At 46.5% G+C, this 23,535-nt stretch overlaps 1 protein-coding gene across 2 annotated transcripts in view; it reads left to right on the plus strand.

Annotated features, from left to right (window-relative positions):
- Positions 1-23,535, plus strand: part of PLCB2 (phospholipase C beta 2) — a 48,425-nt gene that overhangs the window by 16,210 nt on the left and 8,680 nt on the right. The window contains exons 6-25 of one of the 2 annotated variants that reach the window (XM_067558165.1): positions 1,221-1,274; positions 3,276-3,351; positions 4,052-4,152; positions 4,986-5,152; positions 5,376-5,522; positions 6,601-6,758; positions 8,849-8,931; positions 9,440-9,524; positions 10,541-10,703; positions 12,404-12,501; positions 12,838-12,934; positions 14,041-14,125; positions 14,686-14,810; positions 16,149-16,303; positions 16,758-16,922; positions 17,830-17,929; positions 18,410-18,514; positions 20,215-20,306; positions 20,780-20,876; positions 22,657-22,713. In XM_067558165.1, coding sequence (XP_067414266.1) covers positions 1,221-1,274; positions 3,276-3,351; positions 4,052-4,152; positions 4,986-5,152; positions 5,376-5,522; positions 6,601-6,758; positions 8,849-8,931; positions 9,440-9,524; positions 10,541-10,703; positions 12,404-12,501; positions 12,838-12,934; positions 14,041-14,125; positions 14,686-14,810; positions 16,149-16,303; positions 16,758-16,922; positions 17,830-17,929; positions 18,410-18,514; positions 20,215-20,306; positions 20,780-20,876; positions 22,657-22,713 — 2,210 coding nt within the window. The remainder of the gene's footprint in view (positions 1-1,220; positions 1,275-3,275; positions 3,352-4,051; positions 4,153-4,985; positions 5,153-5,375; positions 5,523-6,600; positions 6,759-8,848; positions 8,932-9,439; positions 9,525-10,540; positions 10,704-12,403; positions 12,502-12,837; positions 12,935-14,040; positions 14,126-14,685; positions 14,811-16,148; positions 16,304-16,757; positions 16,923-17,829; positions 17,930-18,409; positions 18,515-20,214; positions 20,307-20,779; positions 20,877-22,656; positions 22,714-23,535) is intronic. The other variant, XM_067558166.1, reaches the window with a different exon arrangement.

The raw sequence follows: 23,535 nt of genomic DNA on the forward strand, positions 1-23,535 counted from the left end.
TGTCTACATTAGCACTTATGCCGGCAAAACTTTTGTCGCTCAGGGATGTGAAAAAAACCACCCCCCTGAGTGACATATGTTTTGCTGGCATAAGTGCTAGCGTAGACAAGGCCATAGCCATAATGACAGTGACAGAAACCAAAGTACACAGTGAGCCAGTTAGGTGCATGCTCCATATTATACCAAAGCAATTAAATCCAGAGCCCCGAGAGTTATATCCAGGGAAGAACCCCTCCAGCACCACATTAGCCTTGACAAATGCTGAGTCTTTCTTTGCAAGGCTGTGTCATATTATTTAACTGACCCCAGGGATCATTGTAGAGCAACAAATAACCTCCCTTGAGTGTTTCTAAGGCATCTCTCACTGTGGTACCTAAGTATTTATAAACTATGTTAACTGCCAGTGGTAGACCGAGGGGAAGGCAGGAGGGGGCCATGCCCCCGGGCACCGGCCTAGGGGATCGGGGGGCACTAGCTGGGTCCTCCTCAGAGGAACCATCCCCCGTTCACATCCCCGGCAGCCGCACCAACCAGGTGTAGTGCCAAAAGCTCTGACCAGCTGAGTTTGTGACTGGCTGAGTTTGTGACCGGCCCCTCCACCTCCACTTCCAGCCCCTGCGCTGTGCGCAGCAAGGGAGCTCAGCTGGGCTGGGTCAGTGCGGCTGCCAGGGATGTCAGCAGGGAGCGGCTCCGAGGAGGAGGGCCCAGCCAGCGCCCCCCACCAGGCTGGCGCCCGGGTGCATGGCCCCCTTGGTGTGGGGTGGGTTGGGGAGAGCAGGAAACGTGCCCGCAGACACCCTCCCCCCCCAGGGGATGCTGCCGCTGACTGGCGGGGGAAGGCCACAAATTCATGTATTGTCCCGCAGGCACCAGAGAGCCCCAGTACGCCACTGACTGCCTGACTTTTTCTGCCTCCTTCCCAACGTCTGGGAACAAACCTCTGCTGGTGGGTTAAATCTCAAAATCTGCCAGACGTAAAGAAGAATTTGATATAACTCAGAAGCGTGCCTTCCACCATCAGAAGTTAGTCTAATAAAGATATGACCTCACTCACCTTGTCTCTCTCATATCCTGGGACCAACACGATTACAACAAGACTGTGAACAGGACTCTATTTGGCAATGAATATCTGTGTTTCTTTCCTACTCCCTGAGTCCTGACATGTGTGGCCTGGAAAGGTTATACTAGTATTTTCTTGTCCTATTTGCTCTTTTTCACAGACTGGTGAAGCTGAAGATGCAGCTCAGTGCTGAAGGAAAAATTCCTGTCAAGAAGTGAGTACAGGCATTTATACCTCGTTGTTCTAGTATTCAAGAGATGAAAAATCATGGGCCAGACACCCCCTCCCCCCAAATCATGACCTTTAAAAAAATTATATTGTATTTTTAGGTCAGTTTCTTGATTTTTTTTAACTTCCCCTGCCCATCCGCAGGGACAGGTGTGTGCATGTGACAGTTAGTGTTGCTCTCTCTCCCACATGTACTGGATAAGGCAGGGGTGTCAAACTCGCTGATGGTGACAGGCCAAATTCACATAAACTGCACTTCACAGAGGCCATGCAATACCCTCCGCCGAGCTACACCTTACAACGTCTCCATAGCTCCCTTTACATGCTGCAGTGGGCCCTCCTGCGGGACAGCATGGAGTTGTCTCTGTCTCTTAGAAAGAGCCTCTGATGTTAGAGCTATTCGCATCAGGGCCTTTGTACTGGTTTAACTGGTGCAATGCAGAGGGACTCTAACACAGGGATGAATTTCCCTGACAGTGTACAAATTCTCTTTTATGTTAAGAATAAGGGACTACATGGGCACTTTCTAGGAAGTTTAAAATTGCTCTGCCTTTGGCTTTGTACCCTGTTAACCCCATCCGAGGCAAGTGCTAATCATGTATGCTAAATGTGCTACCTGTAGTGTTTTATCGCGTAACTATTCCAAGCAGAATCTGTGCCTGCTAACCGTATTACCGGATGGCTGATTATTCCTCAGTCAAAGATTTTTTTTTAAAAAAGCTACAACCAGAAATTCAATCTGTCAGAAATCAGCACTTTCAAAGGACTCTTTAAATCCTCCTTTAATCCTTTAATGAATTAGTCACACAATACAAGTGTTCGTTAAATCCATCTAGAATGCAGCTGGCCAGCATTAGTACAGTGAGTAAACAGCTTACTCAACAAAAAAGGTTTCAGAAAATACACTGCATGCTGTACGTCTCCCAAATGTCCTGTCTCATCTTGGTTGCTTTTTGGGGAGACTGGGTAGATCAAGGGGTTGAAAGTGCCATACTATCCATAAAGCATAATCCCACAGAGACTTCAGCCCCTAGGGACAGAAGAAGCCAAAGCAGGGACTGTCACACTGGGAGGGAAGGGGTAAAATGGAATCCAACCAGAGCTATCCCTGCCCCCTGGACCCAGAATTGTATAGGGGAGACCCTCACAGACACACTTTGGGGGCACTCAGACCCAGATGGTGACACTCTTTCTCCCTTCCCCCGACATATGGCCTTGGGGGAAATCTACAGACAAGCTAGCCAGAGACCCCCCAAAGCAAGGACCTCTGGACAGTCCAGTCAAACTGTACAATGTTCTCAGACTTTCTTTCCCGTGCTGACTGATTCTGTGCCCCAGTCTTCTCCCTACCTCTCTCATAGTCTCTTCACTACCTGCCTCCTACCCTGTTCCCCCCTGCCCTAGCCCCTTCCTCCCTGCTTTCCATTTAGCTTATCCCCTTGTGACAAAGTGACTCACCAGCCAGCACACCCCCTCATGGCTGGGCACCGCATTGTAGGGTCTTCCTCGCCATTTCCCCCAGTTCCCTGCCTACCTGTGCATCCCATTATAGCCTCCAGCAGCAGGGCTCCTATGGGATCCCCATCAGAAACTAAAGTTGGCCTTGGTTGGGGAAACTTCTGAATTGAAGCAGCAGTGGAAATACCTCCTGTAAAATATGAAGTCCAGATCCTCATAGGTATTTATGTATTGATACCAATGGGAGTTAAGCATCTAAATACCTTTAAGGATCTGGGTCTCAGTCCATAGCATTTTGTACCTAACATCTCTCCATGTGAGTATCTGTTGTCTTTCTCTCTGTGCCCCAGTTTTGCAGTGCACCCATTTGTCCCTCTCTCAGATTGTAGCACCCTATTACCCCACTCATTTTACCCCACACTCTGTCTGACAGCACCTGCCAGCTGCCCCAACCTATGCTCTTTCTCACTGCTCTTCCCAAATTGCTTTATATCATTTTGCAGTCTCTAACTGCCCTTCTCTTTCTCAGTATTTTTCAGATGTTTCCTGCAGACAGGAAGCGGGTACAAGCTGCATTACATGCTTGTCACCTTCCAAAGGGCAAGGTGAGTGACTTCTTAGGATATTCAGCGCTTTCCATAGCTCCAGGAAAATTCCTTCACTGACGATGATCTCTTGACCATAATGTTGCTATCCCTAAAATAGCCCTAAAGAGAGAGACTATCCAGACACACATTCTAAATTACTGTGAAACTGTATGATCTGTCCCACATGATAGCCTTACCCTGTCCCCAGCCATGCTGACGTCAATTATTATTTCTATTCCAGTGTCACCTAGGGCCCCACTGTCATACGCACTGTACAGACTCAAGAGATAGTCACTGCCCCCAAGAGCTGACAGTTTCAATAGATAAGGTAGACACGAGGGAAAAAGCGGCACAGAGACTTGCCCGAGGTCACTCAGCAGGTCAATGGTGGAGTCCGGAATATACTCCAGATGTTCTGAATCCCAGGCCACTGCTTTATCCATGCAACAACTGTGACTTCCCAAGGGACACCGGGGACAACTCGCAACTACCCCCATTGAAATAGTTCATTCACAAAGTTCCCCCCAAAGCATCACCAACTACTTGCCCAGTTCTTCTAAACAACTTCTCTGATGCCGTGTGTACTAATTCACACCACTACAAAGAGGGACATTCCAAGTGTTACAGAGCAGGCTCATGGGAATGACAACTGACTTTACTAAGGAAGTGAAGGCAGACGTGGGTTTGTAATACCTGTGTGTTGCTGTTTCATTTTCAGAATGATGCGATCAATCCAGAGGACTTCCCTGAGAAAGTATATAAAACCTTCCTGATGAACCTGTGTCCCCGTCCAGAGATCGATGAGATATTCACCTCTCAGTGAGTCTTCATCATGCTGCAGAGGCGGGCTTTGTTTCATGAGGGGAAAAGAAAGGCAAACGGGGAACAATAAAGGAGGAAGATGTGGTATAACCGAAGCGAGATGACTGGGCTATATGAAATGACTTCGGTCTCAGTTCTGCTCCTAATGGGCAGGTGTCTGTCACAAACATCACCAATGGAATTGACATGCTTACTGATTGCCTCTGTAGAGAAGGCAAGGCCTGGCTAGGGTCTGGAGACTGACCTGCCCTCTTTAATGCTAGAGGTGGTCACTCCAGGACAAGGCTGCATGCACTGCCAGTTTCTGTGCTTGAACCTGTGCAGTGGACAGGTAAACAATTTAGACCATGGCTTTAAGAAGTGAACAAAGATTTTACGTGCCTCTGTGTGCTGGTGGCCAAACTTGTGACAACTTAAACAGGTTTGATTTTCAGAGGCAAGTGCTCAGCTCTTCCTGAAAATCAGGCCCCTTTATAGTATCTCAAGTTGGGCACCCAAAACTTGAGGCACCAAAAACCACTGATCCCTTCTGAAAACCTTGGCCTTGGTCTCAAATCTGTGTAACCTTTCACCAGCACTAAATGTGCATGGTAGAGAAATAAAATAAAAAGAAGGGGGAAGGGTACTGCGAGGTAGAGTAAGTGACAGAGAGCTGGAGCGTTCATAGAGAGAAAAGAAGGCATTTTAGGAAATGGTGGGAGTCCAGAGAAGTGGGCATGCACAGCCAACAGCAGGAAGGGTTTGCCTGCGTCTTACTGTTGTAAGAGGGGTTTTCCAGTAACACCTAAATACACACCCTCTCTCCTTCCTCTCTGATTCTCTGCCTTCAGCCATTCAAAAGCCAAACCCTACATGACCAAAGATCATTTGGCAAAGTTTATCAACAAGAAACAGCGAGATTCCCGCCTCAATGACATCCTTTTCCCTCCTGCCAAACCAGAGCAGGTGCAGGGCCTGATAGAGAAGTACGAACCCAGTGGGATTAATATCCAGAGAGGTGAGTCTTGTTCAGCACACTGCCTCTCTTTGTCATTCCAGTGCTGTGGAGGTGATGTGGAAGCAGGAAGCATCCTCTCCCACTGCACATTACACTGGTATTTACCAGAGTGTCTGGAGCATCCAGTCTAACTCTTGCAGGCCCCTGTGTTTCAGCATTACACACCTGCAAGGGGGCCAGGTGCTTTGTTTCACTTCTGTTAATAGCTTTGTTTTGCCTGCAGGGCAGTTGTCTCCAGAGGGAATGGTCTGGTTCCTCTGTGGCCCTGAAAACAATGTGGTATCATTGGACAAAGTGGTGCTGTACCAGGACATGACCCAGCCACTCTCACATTACTTCATCAACTCATCACACAACACCTACTTGACAGGTATCTCTCCCTTGGGTGAAACACCAATTCCAGGGATCTTGCCCTAGCTTCAAAGCAGGTGTGTTGCACCAAGTACGTGTAGCGACACTGGAGATGGGTTTTGCTCCATGTGCCAACTATGCTGGGTAGCAATCAGGTGGTTTAGAAGGAAACTGTAAGGATTTCAAAAGAAAAAGCATATTCTGCTCTTTTGTCAAAAAGGCAGGCCTGGGTGATGCCAAGCAAGGCAAAAGGACTATGGAAATCAGCCTACGTGCTCAATCCAGTCTACTTTGAGTCACAGTCTACTTGTGTCTGATGTCTTTGGGATGGCCTTTCTCTGAGGTGTGATAGGGTGTGTATAACATTTGTAGTGTAGGAAAGATGAACAACCCTTTGCCCTCATGCTCATAGCAAGGGTGTCTTCCCATCACCAGCTCCAGCGCAGTGCGAGATTATAGCTTCACTTCATCTGACTATATGGACAGGCATGGGTATTCTTGGGATGTGAGGGCAGGGTCATGTTTCTCCTAAATGGCTGGCCAGGTGTCTCTCTCTCTCAGGAGTCCCTGGGCTGAGCAGATGTGTGCCACTATTCCCTGGCTGGGCATGTGTCTAGACGTGGGTAGATGCATTAACCTACAAAGTGATTGGTCAGGTATATATGCTCTAAGATTTCAAGGAGAAGCAGGTGTCCTCCCCAAGCAGCTGGGCAGGTGTATAGCCCTATAGACTTGAAAACAGATCCATAACCCTTCCCAACAGATGGGCAGGTGTAAGATCCCTCATGACTTCAAGAGCAAGTAGTTGTGTGTCCCTCCCAAATGATTGGGCAGGTGTGTGTATCCCCCAGGGGATTGATGGTAGGTGGATACCACCAGCACCTCATCCTTCAATGTGCAGAAAGTATAGGGATAGGCCATGCTTTGTGAGAGGAAGAAGTGTGAGATACCTAAAATAACTCTGCAGTCCGGAGTGCATGCTTGCCCTGGGAGTGCACAGAGCTCTGTTTCCCCTTCTTACTCTTGCCTATGCAGAATGCGCTCACATGAATAAATAGCAAACCAGAGTCTCCTCTTCCCCTCCTGCCCCTCTCCAGCTGGCCAGTTTTCTGGCATCTCATCTCCTGAAATGTATCGTCAAAGCCTGCTGTCTGGCTGCCGTTGTGTAGAGCTGGACTGCTGGAAGGGTCGTCCTCCAGACGAGGAGCCCATCATCACCCATGGATTCACCATGACAACTGAAATTCTATTCAAGGTAAGGGATTGTCTCCGCAGATTATTTGTCGGTGTACTGAGAATGAATGGGTGAAATGGCAGAGATGGGTTGGGGCATGAATAGGTAGGGGGCACAAGTGTATGGATAGATCTATTCAGCAGGTTGGCCTGATATGTAGTTGGAGGAAAGTAGATAGGTGGAAAGCAGAGGGGTTGTTGTATGGATGGGTACAAGGTGAAATACTTGTGGAGTGTCAGATAGGGAGACAGAAAGGCGGCTGGGCAGATGGAAAGGTGTGAAAGTGGCTGAGTGCTGAGTGGTTGGAAAGCTGTGTAGGGGGACGGATGAATGAGTGAATGAATAGCTGTGTAAGTTCACACAAACAACAAGCACCAGGGCATCTCTTCAGAAGACGAGGTTGATGTCTACAGCAGGTTTGTAATGTTAAATATTGGCACTTCGGGCGTTATTCCTTTTGTCACTTCCATACCATGGGAATACATGACATGCCTCCAGCAGAGCAGCAGCTGGTGTTGGTCATACAGCTTCCCTGACTATTCAGCTGAAAGACTCCACAGGGAAAGGGAGCCAACCGAGGGGTCACACTCCATTGTGTAGTTAACTTGCTGCTCCCCTCTGAAGGATTTTGTTTTAGTGCATTTAACCACATAAATTACAAAACCCATTCATGTTAAAAATCACAAGACTACACTCACTTCCCCTGAGTCCACTTGGGAAGCATTTTAAAGAGCTCAGACCCCACTAAACAGAAGTGAATTTTTAACAGCTCTCTTGTACTTATTCTGCATTTCCCCTCCACCCCCATTCCTGCACTTCATTATTACCAAGACATGAAAAAACAGAGCTTTTCTCCTTTAGTGATCAGGTGCCTTGATCTGCCTGTTATATTCTGTACTGGTAACTTCCCAGGCTAGCTCTTTTGATGTCATGGTTGCTTTTGCATAGCAGTTCACTATAAATAGGGCAAATAATAGCAACTATGTGTTGCAGAAGCTATAATTGCACTGAGGGGTTCTGCTAAAGCATGTGAATGAACCTCAAGATAGAATTATAGCCTGTTAACACAGCATGAGCCCTGTTTTTAGTTGATATAATACGTGGATCCTCCCATCTCCTGCTCCTTCTCTTCTCTGACCCCTGTTTTTCTACTAGCATCTTTTGCACCCTCTCCTCCTCTGAACTTGTAGCAGCTTCCTTTGAAATGCAGCTCAAGTGGCCCCCTGAAGTGGCACTGGAGCCGCCTTCCTCAGTTGCTTGTTGAATCAGATTTGGTTGTTTGTTCATTTTTGTTTTTTGCATAGGTTGAAGTCGTTGGGCCATATTCATCTCTGGCATTATGCCACTGTCTTCATCAGGCTTACACCAGAGCTGAATTTGGTCCAGTGGATTTAACTGTGCAGTCCATGTGGTGTACAATGGATTGTCTGATATCACTGAATGGAGCAGGAGTAAGAGGGGGCAGATAATTACAAAGGAGAAAACTATGCTCCTGTAACCTGCCAATTAGCAACAATGGAAAGAAAATAGAGAAGTTCATGGCAGTTTAATAAGGGTCTGGGGAAAATATTATTTAAAAAAAATAAATCAGCAACGTTGAGAACAATTTGGAATGTTAGTAACTGCTGGTTGCTGAGTATTTCAGTTTGCTCTGCTACCAGACAATCGGGATCAAGAAGGATTTTATAGGCAAGTAAAATGACAGACGTGGACAAATTCAGAGGAAGTGTAAGTGGGTCTCAGTAAGTCTTGAGGGAGTTTAATCGGGTGTCATTTACACCTTTTTTCTGACCCTCTTAGTGTACCTTACATAAAATTTAGTCTCCCTCTAAATACATTTACTTTGACTCACACCCATGTAAGAATATACACACTAGCCCTCCTACGCCTTCAGCCTCACCTCCGAATGTGAAGTATTGAGTATTAAAGAATCAAAGGGAATCCAAGTTATAATACATGCAGAGAGACCAGAAGAGAGGAGTGTATGAAAAGGAAGTTCAGTCATGCATGGGAGAGTCGCTGGAAGTGATCAACTCAGAGATGGGAAAGGTGGGTGGTCTGTCTCAGGACACTATTAATAATGCTTTCTCTATCTGTCTGCTTTTGTTTAGGATGCCATTGAGGCCATTGCAGAAAGTGCTTTCAAAACCTCTCTCTACCCAGTTATCCTGTCCTTTGAGAACCATGTTGACTCGTGAGTACCCAGTGGTTGCTGATAGGCTCACATCTGGGGAACTCATGGGAGAGAATTAACTTTTTGCTGTCTGAGTGGCGAGTCAGAGGCAAGTATAGCCTGTCCAGCTACCTCGAACACTCTTGTGATTGCCCGGGCGTCTGAACTGGAGGTAGCAAGGTGAAGCACGGGAGTTGCGGGGTTAGGAGTTTTTCTTGGAAGGATCAGAGGTGGTTGATGTTGAAAGATGAGTTGTAAGGTGCATAGTAAAAGGGATAATTAAACCAGTGAATCCCATTACACCTCCCTGACAACTCCTAACATTGGGGAGCTGATGGAACAGGGCAGACGCTATTAGTCCTGGAGAGGGGTTTCAGAAAGCCTTCATGAGAGAGCGGGCTGAGGGGAGGCTAGGGTTAGACCCTTCTGTGGGGTGGCAAGGTATGCTTGGTGGAGGAGGGCTGCTCATGCTCTTTTTCAGACTCAATAGGTTCATGTCTCACTCTTGTTTTATTTCCTTATTCATTAGACCCAAGCAGCAGGCTAAGATGGCCGAGTACTGCAGGACCATATTTGGGGACATGCTGCTGACAGAGCCACTAGAAAAATATTCAGTAAGTGGAAGATGGGGGAGAACTTTTATTGGGGAGAGAGCATCATGGGGAGAGGGGTCATTTCCTGATGCTGTCTGGCACTGTAACCTGTATGGCAACTTTGGGGGCAAGTGGGAGGAGGCTTATAAAGGCATTAATAAAGTCAATGAGCCTGGAGACAGAGGCAGTGAGAGGAGACAGCTGGAAATGGGGGCCTGATTCTGCTCTAAGTTACCACGCCTATGTGACTCCTTCAGCTTTAGAATCAGATCCCAGAGGAGTTGTGCATGTGAAATCTATATGTGCAAGCATAGTCAGGTAAGTAAAATATGCAACTGCATGCACAGAAGAGCTGAATGCATGTCCAGATAAGTGATTGCACATGCTGCTCTCCAGTTTGCATGTACATTTTATATAACCCCCTTTTTATAGCCCCCCAGGTACATTACTTCTGCTGTGCCATAAATATACATGGTGATTTGCAGAAAAATAAAAAGACATTATCCATGTCCCAAAGTGCTTACAGTCCACAGTACGGCAAGACACAATGGACATTGGAGGGTGGATAAGGTCTATAACAATAGAATCACGCAAGCAGACAGTGCTTCTTGGGGAGAATTATGGTAGGCAGACAAGGTAGAGCATATGAAAACCATCAGTTAGTTGCATGGATACTGAAGGAAATTTGGTTGGTGCTGGATTTAGGCAGACATGTGGCTGGACAAAGAACATGATACAAACAGACACCAAGATGGAAAAAGTGGGGGTCGTAGATAGAAAAAGATAGAAAAATAGTATAGGATGCTGATGTAAAATTGGCAGGCAGATGGCAAGGATACAGAATGTGGGTGGCAAAAGATGGTGCCACATGTAAGCAGATGGGTGGATGGAGCTGTTGAAGGACATAGGTGGATACAGATGGTGCAATGTGCAGGCAGACAGATGGATGGAGATGTTAACGATACAGATGGATGGCTGAGTGTTTGAGCGCTGTTTATTTGTAAGGGAAATTCAAAAAGGACTTTTCTCTGTTGCAGCTGAAGCCGGGAGTTCCCTTGCCAAGTCCTCAGGATCTCTTAGGGAAAATCCTGATTAAGAACAAAAAGAACCAATCCACACCTGAGGATAGGTCGGACTCTCTGAAGAAAGAGCAGAATGAAGCTACTGATCAGCCTGTCCCTGTGGATGGCGATGACACTGGTACAATACAAAGTGGGGGTGGGGACTTGTCCAGCTCAGATGGAGCGTTCTGACCCTTTGGAGAAATTCCAAGCCTGCCCAGTGTTATTTTCAAGAGATCTGATATCATACGGGAGTTCAGACACTTCAGAGTGGAGGATGAGGGGGATCAGATCTTCAGAATAGAATTCTGTTTTCAGAGACTGTATAGCACTAATAGTGCTACCAGAGCCTGAAAAGATCATGTTACCAGTACATTGCCTGGTTATCTGCCAGCCATTCTGCTTCTTCTGAGATGCATTCCCGCATATACTGGCTGTTGTGTGCGTGGACAGGCTATATTGCCCTTGATTCCTGTCTTATGGTGTCACTGAGTAGCTCTATGCAGGGGTTCTCAAATTTATTTTTCTGGGACACCCTTCGAAAATATTTCCCCCAAAATAAGTGATGACCCCCTATGCCATGCCATGCCACTCTTCTGCACTGCTGCTGAGAGCACCGCTGGCTTCAGCGCACCCAGCCAGCAGTCGCTGTTCTCCAGCCATCTAGCTCTTCAGGGCTCTGGCGGTCAGCCATGCACGGGGCTGACAGCCATAGCCAGGGCATGAGTGGGGGCTGACAGCTTGTGACCACCCCCCCAACCTCGCAACCCCTTGAGGGGTCTCGACTCCCAGTTTGAGAACCCCTGCTCTATGGCATCCAGCAAATTCACCATGGACAGATCGTGGGCAATAAACAAAAATTCACCAAAGCTCATGACCTGTCTGTGACTTTTACTAAAAATACCCTGGGGGAGGGGAAACAGATGGACGGACGAATAGTTGGAGACCCCCTGGGGGCTGACAGCCTGCTGCTGCTTCAGCCCTGTCACTGCTCCAGCCATGAGGGGTTGACCGCCAGTCCCTGACCCAGGCCCATGTCACTGCTCTGGCCCCAGAGGCTGACCCAGCCTTGGCTACTGCTGCTGTGGCCCCGGGGGCTGCTCTGGCCCCCAGCTGACAGCTGCTCCAGCTCCGTTGTTGCAGTGGGCTGAAGCCGAAGAAGTCACAGAGGTCTTTTAAAGTTACAGAATCTGTGACATCCATGATAGAATCGTATCCTTAAATATTTCCTAACCATAAACATTTTGAAGGCCCGTACAATCTGCAGCTCCCCCAGATCTCAGGTCTTTCATCTCTTTTGCATCTTATACTTGAAGTCCCCAAGACAGAACAAATGAGATTTCAGCCCATGGAGTTTCTATGCTCCCATCACAGTAGGGGCACAGGCAGAGGGCTATGAGAATGCAGGAACAGCTCCTCGGTAGAACAGCCAGCAATCAGGATCTATAGTAAACCCACACCCAGATTTGTCCCATTAGACATGACCCTGGGTGTGGGGCGGGACTACAGCCCTCTCCTCATGGGAGAAGCCTATGAAGAGAGGCTGGAGGCTTTGGAGATACAGCCAACATTACTGTTGTTTGGGGCTAAGGAGACCAGCAAGAGGAAGAACTGAATTACTTGGATGCGCCAGCCCGGAGCAGTGCCTAATTGCCATTAGAGCAATATCCTACAAGTACTGACCCCTTTCTTGTTCCCACATGTTTGCACTGGGAGGGATTTCAGTTCAGAAAAGGGGCATGTTTCCATTGCTAGTGGAGGCAGCATTAGAGGACATGTCGGCAATCCTTCATGATATCCTGTCTAAATATGCTGCTGGTGCGCACTGTGTATGCTTAGTCTGGGCAGGTGATGTGACTGAAGAGGACCCAGGAGAGGAAGAGGAGGAATCTGGAAACTTGGATGAAGAACAGATTAAAAAGATGCAGTCAGATGAGGTAATGCCGCTGCCCTTTCCTCTCTTGGCCCATCTGCCTTCTCTGGGCAGTGACCCTGCCACAGCTTGCTTTGGGGTCCCACCATACTATTTCATCTAAAGCCCTCTCTCCCCTGCCCTCCTCCCCCATGCTGAAAGCCCAAGCTCCACCCCAAGCCACAACGTCTACATAGCTATTCTTAGCGTACTTGCGTGAGTCCTGCTAGCACAAGACTGTGGACCAGGCTGGGGGGGCTTGCTCCCAGATGTAGTGTAGAAGTAACCTTAGAGACCCAACTATGAGCGTGTTGTTTCTCTGGGACACGTCTCTTCATCTGTCTATCCTCATTTTGCTTAGGGCACTGCTGGCTTGGAAGTGACAGCTTATGAGGAAATGTCCAGCCTGGTTAATTACATCCAGCCCATCAAATTTGACTCCTTTGATATCTCAACAGGTAAGAAGGATTCTTGTCTTTTCACTATTCTAAATATTATCATTGAAACAGCTAGTGTGAAATGTAACCTAATGACAATCTCCAGCTATTTTGACTACAGCTGTATTTGCAGATACTCCATTGCCCCAACCATTATCTTTTTATCCTCCTTTCCCTCTCTTAAAGTAGCAAACATGGACATGTGCTCACACATCCCCTCTTTGTAGTCAATGGGTCAAATTCTGCTCTGTTGCACTAGTGAAAATCAACAGCTACATCACTGTGATCCATGGAGTTATTCTGGTCTTACGTTGGTGTAAATGAGAGCAGAATTTAGCCCAATCTGTATCAATATATGTGGCTAGATTTCCTCTTCAGTGAGGATCCCCCTGCTAGGTGATGGAGAACGTTGTACACCTCATATCATGTGACATGCACCTGCATTCATCAAACACACCAAGTTCATCAAATTCTCAAACCTAGTGCCAGTTTTGAGTGAACTATGTTGATTTGTGGTGTCAGTGTAAAACCTGGTAAAATGCACAGCTTTTCATTGAGCTTTGCTGTCAGTGTTTGAGTTCTCTTGAACCTAAAATGCAAAGAGAAACTACGGGGAAACAAGACAACTCCTGCACTGACACCAAATAAACCATTTATATTATACACATCCCTGCCATGTGAGCCCTCCTTTGTCTGCGAGATTATAATGTGTGGTTTGGAAATGAAATGAAGGGCTATAAACTGTTGCTATATGTTTTCTATAAAAGAAAATGTGAACGCCTTAACACACCCCACCCCTTTGCAAGTTGATCCTCTGGATGTATTCCACCAATTCCTTTGGTGCATGACCCTGAAGGTAACATTTACCATCTCTGTCCCAGATAAACACAACCCAAATCCCAACAGCTCAAATAAACCTTTAAGTGTCCGCCTCCAATCCCATTTCAGAGGGCCTTGCAAGGTCTGATAATGGTCTGTGGGGAAAGGTATGGGTAGACAAGCTGGGTGTCTCTTGGTCTAAGGACCAGCATGAATGTGGCATGTTTTGATCATGGCGCATGGCAGAGTATGAGATGAGGTACTGGGAGTGCCTGTCTTTTAAACATTTTCCTGTTCCATATTCTCAGAACAGAACCGGAGTTATGTCATCTCCTCCTTCACCGAAACAAAGGCTTATGATCTACTGACCAAATCCCCTGTGCAGTTTGTAGAGTATCCTTTTTGCTATATGAGCTCTTAGGCAGCAATGATGCATTTTAAGTGGAGCATGAAAGTATTACTCCATCACATAACCTTCATTCTGGTAAGCTGTATGAAAATGCACAGTTCCATGAGTGTTAGCATGGATCCTTGGATAAGATAGAGATAGCACCACTTGCTCCAGGGCACAGTACCTTATTAGCTCCTACTCACAATCCATGAAAAGTACAAAGTACACAGAGAACTCAGAGACCACAAACACTGTACTATTATCTGGGAAACATGTGGGTCATACTGGTCACAGGGATTCCTTACAGGATGCCTGCTGCCCTCTAGCAGGTGCAGTCAGGAATACCAAATGTTTGTTGCTAAGCATAGAGCACACCAGGTTATATAGGGATGCAGAAAAGGGTTCTGACATTGACACCATATCTTACATCCTCTGATGTTTTATAACATGGGATGTTTCCAAGCATCCAGAAGCAATTTCAGACCTAAGAAGCTCATATAATCCCAGGGCACATGTGCAGCAATAGGCCATTCCAGACCTGTTTCCTATGGAATAACTGCAGATATAACAAGCGACAGATGAGCCGGATTTACCCCAAAGGCACCCGGATGGATTCATCCAACTACATGCCTCAGATGTTCTGGAACGTTGGCTGTCAAATGGTGGCCTTAAATTTCCAGACAATGGGTAAGTTGCAAACTGTCCCAGGCTTCTCAGTGGGAGGGGGTGTGTGCACACCCCCTCTTTCCCTTACCGGGATTTCAAAGTACTGCTGCGTGCTTCTGTACAGGTGTGCTGTTTTCTCTCCCCTTGTTCTTGTTAAAGTTTACCTACCCCTGATATCTCTCTGTCTCCGACTGAGCCTCTCTCTTGAAGACAGCCCTTTTCTACAACACTGACAGGGTTTAGTCCTGCACCACAATATCTGTGAATTTCAACCTCCCACATACTATCCATGCAGTCCAGTATCTGTAGAAATCATCTCAGGCCAGCCTAATTTTATTCGTCAGATGTGGGGCGAGTAGTGGTGGTGGGAGGCACGGCTACCCCTGAGCCACACATGCTGTTGATAGGCAGCATGTACAAGTATGCACAAGTGCCTGCCATGCAGCGGAGCTTTCCTTCACCAGGCTCTAGGACTTTCCATCCCCACTAATGTTTCCTGTGCTATTGATCTGGGGTAGCAGAAAGGGGCTCCAGGGTTCCCTCCTCCCTTGTCCACTTCAGGTACTGCATGCTCAGGGTGAGAAGGTGGGGAGGAATGGTTGGTCTCTCTCTCAGACCGGAAATAAAGTGCAGATTTATAACTGTGAGGACAATTAACCACTGGAACAATTTACCAAGGGTTAAGGTGGAGTCTCCATCACTGGCAAATTTAAATCAAGGTTAGGGATTTTTTCTAAAAGACATGCGCTAGTTCAAACAGGAATTGTCTGGGAGAAGTTCTCTGGCCTGCGTTAGAGGTCAGACTAGATGATCACAATGGTCCCTTCTGGCCTTGGAATCTACATGTGGGATGGGGAGAGGAAAAGTGGGAGAAAGGAGAAGGAAAAGCGAAAGTGGAGAGGGGATTGTATTGTATATGGGGCATAGAAAGAATAAGGAGCAGAGTGAGTGAATGGCAAAGGAAGGAGGAGAGGGAAAACATTAATAGACGAGCAGACAGACAGAGAAGGGCTAGAGTTTGAAAGGGGGAAGACATGGGAGAGCTCAGGCTCAAGCAGCTATTCATTTTGCACACAGAAAAGCAGGAACACTGCAGGGAAGATTCTACACTTAGTTCTGCCACTAATTCATGGTCTGACCATTAGCAAGCCACTTAAACAGATGGAGAAACAGAAGCATAGAGGTTAATAGCTGCGATGATACCTTTCCCAAAAGGATGGTGAGAAAAGTGCTCTGAGATCTTTGGATGAAAGATGCTACAGAAGTTCAGTCTCTTACAGCTCCTTGATGCATACAGACTTTGCTGCTGCACTCTCACAATAATTCCTCTCTCTCTGTCCCTCTGTCTGTCTCCTTCAGATGTCCCCATGCAACAGAATATGGCTCTCTTTGAGTTCAATGGCCAGAGTGGCTACCTTCTCAAACACGAATTCATGCGTCGTCCAGACAAGCAGTTCGACCCTTTCTCTGTGGACCGCATTGACGTGGTGGTAGCAAGCACCTTGTCGATCACGGCAAGTACAAACCGCTGTGCTGTTTCTCTACTGACAGAGCTGCACACTCGCAGCAGGGAGATAACTGGCACCTATGGTCCTCTATTTACCACCCAGCAGGGATCTTAATGGCAAATGAACCCATAACTTCCTGCCAGAGAGTGTTACTATGGCAACTCCCAGTCCATTCAGCGTTTAAAATTAATCATAATCACATGAAAATAGAAAATTAGCATCTGCCACATGGAATAATCCAGGGCTCTGGTAATGGGGAGGGAAGATGATGGGGGAAACACTAAAGCAAGAAGAACTGGGGAAGGGAAAGAGGAATGAGACAGGCATGAAATAGGGAATGAATGGGTTGGAGGACAGCAGTGACTCAGGAAAAAGGGGAAACAGGCAACACAAGAAGTTGCTCTGGGGCTGGAGAGGTTTTGTACTAGCAGTAGCTAGTTTCGTTTCTATTTGTTCTCAGATCCTTTCTGGCCAGTTTCTCTCAGAGCGCAGCGTGAGGACATATGCAGAAGTGGAACTGTTTGGTTTGCCAGGGGACCCAAAACGTAAATACAGAACCAAGTTGACACCAAGTCCCAATTCGATCAACCCTGTATGGAAGGAGGAGGCTTTTGTTTTTGAAAAGGTAACAACACTTAGTGGTAACTCAGATAAAGGGCCTCTAAAGAGCCCAGTGACCACGAGCATTTTCCTTGGGGAAACCAGGCCCACACAAAGGACTCCTTTCTGAAGATCCCAGGGGCCATATGTTCCTTTGAGAATTCTTGGAATCTCCAGAAAAGATCTTTATGGATCTAAGGGCCAGAGACTCCAACAACCACAAGTTCCTCTATAGATGAAGGATCATTGGGGATCCTTCTGAACATCCCAAGGTCCAAAACACTCCTCTCTGAGCATTTTAAACTGAATTTGCTAATCAAATCAACCTTGGGAATCTCCAGCCAAGAGGAAGAAGAAAAGATGAGAGTAAATATACCCATGTTGCATTACAAGATGAGAGGCACGGTTTTAGGGACAAATGGTGGAATAGTGAGGGATTCTCAGGTGAGTCAGATTATAGGATCCATACAACTTTGCCGGGAAGAACTGATTTTAGTTGTTGCTACTATTCCAGCTGTGGGGTTAGGCGAAGTAACAGCAAAGTAATAATAATGCTTAGGACTTATTTAGTGCTTTACATGGTCACCTGCACAACACCCTTGTGAAAGCAGGGGAAGCTTTCACCAGCTCATGACAGGAGATGGATATTATCTCCATTTTACCGGATGGTTATGAGACACAGAAGTGTGTAGTGACTAGCCCAAAGCCAGGATTAGAACTCAGAAATTCCTGAATCCCAACCTGGAGCTCAATCTTGTAAACTATGGTGCCACAAAGCAGCTTTTATTAGAAAGTAGGGGGGGAGGGATGGTGAAAGATTTCCCCCTGTACTACTGGTTCTTGGGTTTAGATTTTTACTTAGTGAAGCTCATTCCCTCTTAGGAGTCATAGTAAGGCACCTGGGGCTTGAGCTCTTACGTTTTTCTTCCCAGATTATGATGCCAGAGTTGGCTTCTCTCAGAATTGTGGCTTTGGAGGAAGGAGGAAAGTTCATTGGTCAACGCATCATTCCCATTATTGCTGTGCATTCAGGTAAAGTCAGGCCTTTCTGTGGAAACTCCTTCTGTGTCCTTCTTCACTGTCCTTTACTGTCCTGTGATCAGTTTGCTGTACTGTATAATATTAACCCAAGCTATGCTGGGGTTGCTGTTAAGGAGGTGAATCTATGTGCTGATGGAGTTGATGGGGATAGCAGTGCTAGAAACTGTGGTCCAAAGGGCAGTGGTGCTCTCTCTGGGGATGAAGGGAGATGTTGCGTTGCCCTCTCTTCAACACAGGAGATCAGTAATTGTTACATTCCATTGTCTCATGTTTGAGGGATTCAAGCAGCAGAGATCCTCCAAACTCATTTCAGTGGAACCTTTATTTAACCCATCATTCCCTAATACAAGTGCCTTCCCTTTCTCCTCCGTGTCACTCTCAGATGGCTGTGTTTCCTGTTGGGACACTGGGGGAGGGGAACAGGAGAAGAGGGGGTGCACTCACTCTTTCTCTTCTGCTCTCTATCATCAGGTTATCACCACATTTGCCTTCGCAGTGAGAGTAACATGCCACTCACGATGCCCTCCCTCTTTGTGTACCTGGAGATGAAGGACTATGTCCCTGACACTTGGGCAGGTAGCGTACGTGGGATGCCTGACGTGCTGTGTCCTCTGGTGGAGCAGGAGGCTTGACTCCAATCTGCTGGCACACTGAAATGGCCAGAGAAGATGGCTGATGCTTTTTATATGGGTTGGGATGGTTTTATTTACCAAGGAGAGAATTATCCTAGGATGTGGGGCTGGAAATCTCATCTCGTGAAGTGACAGGGGAGCTGTTCTCAGTTTGGAGGTGAATTACACACAGAGCATGGGACAGGAGTGTGACTGTCAGTCTCTACAAGCGCGCCCTCTGTTGTCTGTTGTTCTGTTCTGCCACCGCCTGCTGGTCCCACCAGTTACTACTTAAGCAGTTCTTTCAACTCAAAATACCACCCACCCCAGTCAGGGCGTATTTACTGATCTACAGAGTTGCCTCCTCACCCCACCCCTAGACCAACAGCACCTCCAGAACGAATAACATAAAACAGCCTCACGATTCTCTTCACCCTGTCATTTGTCCCAGCCTTTCTGCAAACTTGTGTTCTTCTTATCACTAAAGAGAAGGAGATTCTTGGGTCCTTTGCTTTCTGGTGTCTCCTTAGCAAAATAAACTTCTAAATGGTCTTTGCCATCTGAGGCTTAACTCCATAAGACCAGCCATGCATGAGCCCTGACTCCGGGCAGTGCTCCTTTTCAATAACCTTCTCTGGTTGTCCCTCCTGAGTCCCTCACTCCCAGCAGTTCTGTCTCGCAAGCGCAAAGGAGAATGGGCCGAGCTTTTTCCTCCCTGGCAGCCCTCCTTGTTTTGTGTCACCCTCACAGCCTCCACAGTCACCCATCTTGGATTGGGAACTCATTAATCAGCCACAGGCATGCCCCCTTTCAGGCTAACTTGGCTCCCCCGAGGAGCCAGTCACTAGTTATGGGGCTGGTCCCATTTCCCTTTTTAAAGGGACCATGCACCCTCTGACCAGGAGGAATCCCAGTGTGGAGAATGGAAATGTCTTTCTGGTGCTAGCATGAGATGCTCTCTGAAAAGGGATAAATACATAGCAGTGAGATATTGAGGAGTCCTAGGAATGATTCGGGAGACTGGACATTCCTCTTAGGAACCATCAGGGGAAGCTTTTACCTGGTCATGAGCAGAGATGTGCAAACATTTCCTTTGGTTCTGATCTGTGGCAATCACACCCCTCAAATTATTAAATCCTAATGAACCCCAAATCTCAATGTGAAACACAGTCAAAATCATGAATTTCACATTATTTCACAACAGAATCATAAATCAGTTCAGATTTACACAAAATTGGGCTGAGACTGGATCAGTTGACATGGTTTAGTAAACCTTTCACCAGCCTTAATCTGAGCTGTATATTTGGGAGCTTTTCAGCTTCATTGCAAACATTTTGCACAGCTCTAGTCAGGGCCGAGATGCGGAGAGAGACAAGTGGGAAAACAGCACTTCCGAGAACAGAGCAAACGGCAATTTCTCCCTGTTACTTGTAGGGGGTGCTCTCATCAAAATGAGGTTGAGATGAAAAGACTGTACAAATGGACGAGCACCCATCTGAGAGAGGGCTGAGAACAGGGAGACTGGAAATGCATGCTGGTACTAATAAAGGGAGTGAGGGATTTCTTCAGGCTGAAGTGGGATAGTTCCAGAAATAAAATGTGAGTGGCAGGGAAAGGGAAAATCTGATAAATCCATTGACAATCAGACCTCCTCTTTGTTTCCAGATCTGACTGTTGCTCTCTCCAACCCAATTAAGTTCTTTAGTATCCAGGACAAGAGATCAGTGAAGCTTAAAGAGGGCTCTGCAGAGGTGAGTGTTTCTACAAGTTCTGCAACATGCTTTGCGGGTTCAGTCTGAAATGATGCAGGGTGCTTGTGCTGATGCTTCCTCACTCTGTCAGGAGCAAGGACAGTGTAGAGGTAGTTCAGTCTTTGATGGGTGTGAGGGGATTCAGTGTCTATTTCAGAAAGCTTTGTCTAATTCCTTCAGGCTGTGGACAGCTCCTGGAGCAACGATGATAAAGAAAATATTAACCACCAAAGGAGAATGTGTCTGGTGTCAGGAAGGTCATGCCCACAGGTCCAATGTATTGCAAAGCTAAGCAGACTATGGTGTTGAGCTCTTAAGAGACCTCACCGTCTCATTGTCTCAAATAGGAAAGCATTGTACTGTGTCTCTCACCGGCTTTGCTAGGATTTATGCTTGTATTGATTGGTCTATCAGTCTCCACATCTATTTCCTGGGTCTGTTTTGCTATAGCATTGATTCACATCTGATCTTTGTTTTAGAGGCCTAACACAGAGAAGAACCTAATAGCAGCTCAAAGCAATGGGATATCAAATTCCACAAGGACCTCTAGTTTCCCTCCTTCAAATGGACCTGCAGGTAAAGCTGCAGATTTGGGTGGAACTAAAAGAATGAGGAAGGAGATGTACATTGCGAGAATGTTGAAAGAAGGGGATGCTGGATGGCCCTAAGGGGTGGTAATGGGATCACGGCCTTTTACCTCTAAATCACTTGTTTAAATTCTGGCATTGGTCAATACTGAACAACAGTTGCTACCATCCAGTCGCTCTTTAGGGGCGTGTGTGAAATGGGTGGGTGATTTCACTCCATTTCCAAATGTACAATACTGTAAAAATCACCATCACAGTTAGCACAGTTGATAATCTCAATAGACAAACCATAGGTCCAATGAGCATGGGAACAGAACTATCTTCTTACCCCTAGAGGTGGTTGCTCCAGGTCAGGGTTGGGACATATGGGTGCAGCAGCATGGATGAAGATTACATCATTGCCATTGCTTACACTGTACTGTTCCTGTACTATGGATAAATAGGGGAGTTCACGTCCCAAGATTGACAATGCAGCACCTTAAATCAGCACTAAAGTCACGAGAATATAACATTTTGGAAAGGAGCAGAGATAAAATTAAGAGGGAAACACACAACTGAGGGTGAGATGGTTCATGTTGTAAATTACCAGCAGGAGCTAAAGAAATTTCTGTAGATTAACAAATTGAGCACCAGCCTTCATACCCTGTGTTTCCTTACAGTCAGACATCCAGAGCTGGAGAAGGGTTTACAGATTACAGCTGTTCCTTTACAGCCATTTAAGCCTATGGCACCAGAATTTGTGTGACATGTGCCATCGATGCAGAGGTCCCAACCCCAGTCATCTGAAATAATGAATCCCACAATGACCAAGCCAATACGAGGGTCTAGATTCCTTTTCCCTCAAAAACATATAAATACTTGACTCAAAGAGCCTAATTCTCTCATTTACCCTATTTTTACACTGGTCTAAGCCCACTGACTTCAGCTGAGTTATTCCTGATTATGCTAGTGTACGTAAGAAGAGAGTCAGACCCAGAATTCCTAGTGAACAGCAGAATATGAGCTATTCTGAGCAGACTGAATTAGGATGTGAGCACCCAGATTGCTGTGTCTGGCACATGGTAAATTTTTGTAATGGTTCTACAGTTAGAAATTTCAGAGAGCTCCCTTGCCCTTGATACAGGTAAGTATTTCTCATCCAGGTTGAAATGCCACTTGTTTGCTCTCAAACAAGGTGCAAGATCTGACAGTCCTGGAATTTTGAGGGGAGGTCAAGGCTATCCAAATCCTCACCAGCACTGGGGCCAGGAAATGTAGCATGCTGGATTTAGTGGATGACTTGGTTCTAGTCAGTAACATCTCAGTATTCCTTACCTATATATTATTCTTCTAAGCCCAATTTTGTGAGGTGATGATTGCCTCTTTTGAAGTTCTGAGTTCCTCAAGTCCCCCTGAAGTCAAGTTGAGGGCACTCAACACCTGGCAAGACTGAGCCCTTACTGAAGTTCTGTTAGGTTGTATCTGGGTACTAATGAATGTTGCACTTCATTGATCAGCTCAACTGATGCCTGAGTTCCTTCTGAGACTTGTTGCAGTTTCTGGGTATAATGTTGCTCCCCAAATAGCAAAAATGGCAGCCAGGATTCTTGACGCAGCAATATATACTTTCCCTCTCACAGCATCCCTTGCCCCAGCATAAGCAGTGATATTCCCAACTCTGGCGTTCCAGCGAGAGAGGAAATGGAGCAGAGCCCCATCTCTCCATTCTCCACTTCTCCATTTTCAGCCCAGAGGCAGGGTATGGATAAGAATCTCCTTTGTGGTTTCAGGAGCTATGGCCCTGGAGAAGGAAGAAACTAAAAAGGAAGTTGCAAAAGAAGTTGCAGGTAACTACACCCATATTACTCTAAACGGCTCAGGGAGAAGGGATGCAAAGATAGCTTTAAGCTACCTTTGTGACTCCCTGTCCTGGGCCAAGTGGAGCCCCTTTCAACATCCTGCATAATTTAGAGTAGCTTCAGGACTGCTCTAATTTGTGCTCTGCTGCCTATGGCCCCAATGGGACATTGCAGCAGCTGTGAATATCTGAAGCATAGCAGCACTTCAGCCCTGCTCTAATACCTCCAGGCTTGCCCTCAACACACACTCTGTACCAGGGGCTGCTGTAGGGGCAGCAGAGAGCCAACATAACCAACTGCACCCCACCCTATGTTAAAGGAATTCCACAGTGGCCAGAACTGCTGGTTTTAAGGGCCTTTTACACTGGCAGAACCAGCACAAATAGGCCAGAGGGAGCTTGAGAACCCCTGAGGACTGAGCCCCTCCATCTGTTGATTTGATGCATTTATTATTTGCCTATTTGTCTATCTCATAATGCTGTGTGATAAAACCAATACACAACATTAACATCAAAATAAAAATCCAGCATGTCTGAATATACCACAAAACAGAACAAAAGGATTGACCACAAGGATGAATCCACTCGCCCTCAGTTAAACCACCCCACCAGGATCAGTTGCCAAAAAGCTGCCATCCAACTGATGCAAATTTCCACACATCATTTATGAATAAATTACTCAACAAATAAAGGATATTCATAAATTTAAAAACTTTGTTAGGATGGAATTATGATTGTCTAAGGCAGTGGTCCCCAAACTTTTTATGTCTTGTCCCTCCTTACCAGCAATGAACTCTGTACACACACACCC

Source organism: Emydura macquarii, unplaced genomic scaffold (assembly GCF_026122565.2).
Source record: "Emydura macquarii macquarii isolate MOO-44397 ecotype Brisbane River unplaced genomic scaffold, CSIRO-AGI_Emac_v2 contig_1876, whole genome shotgun sequence".
In the NCBI taxonomy this organism is placed as follows: Eukaryota; Metazoa; Chordata; order Testudines; family Chelidae; genus Emydura; species Emydura macquarii.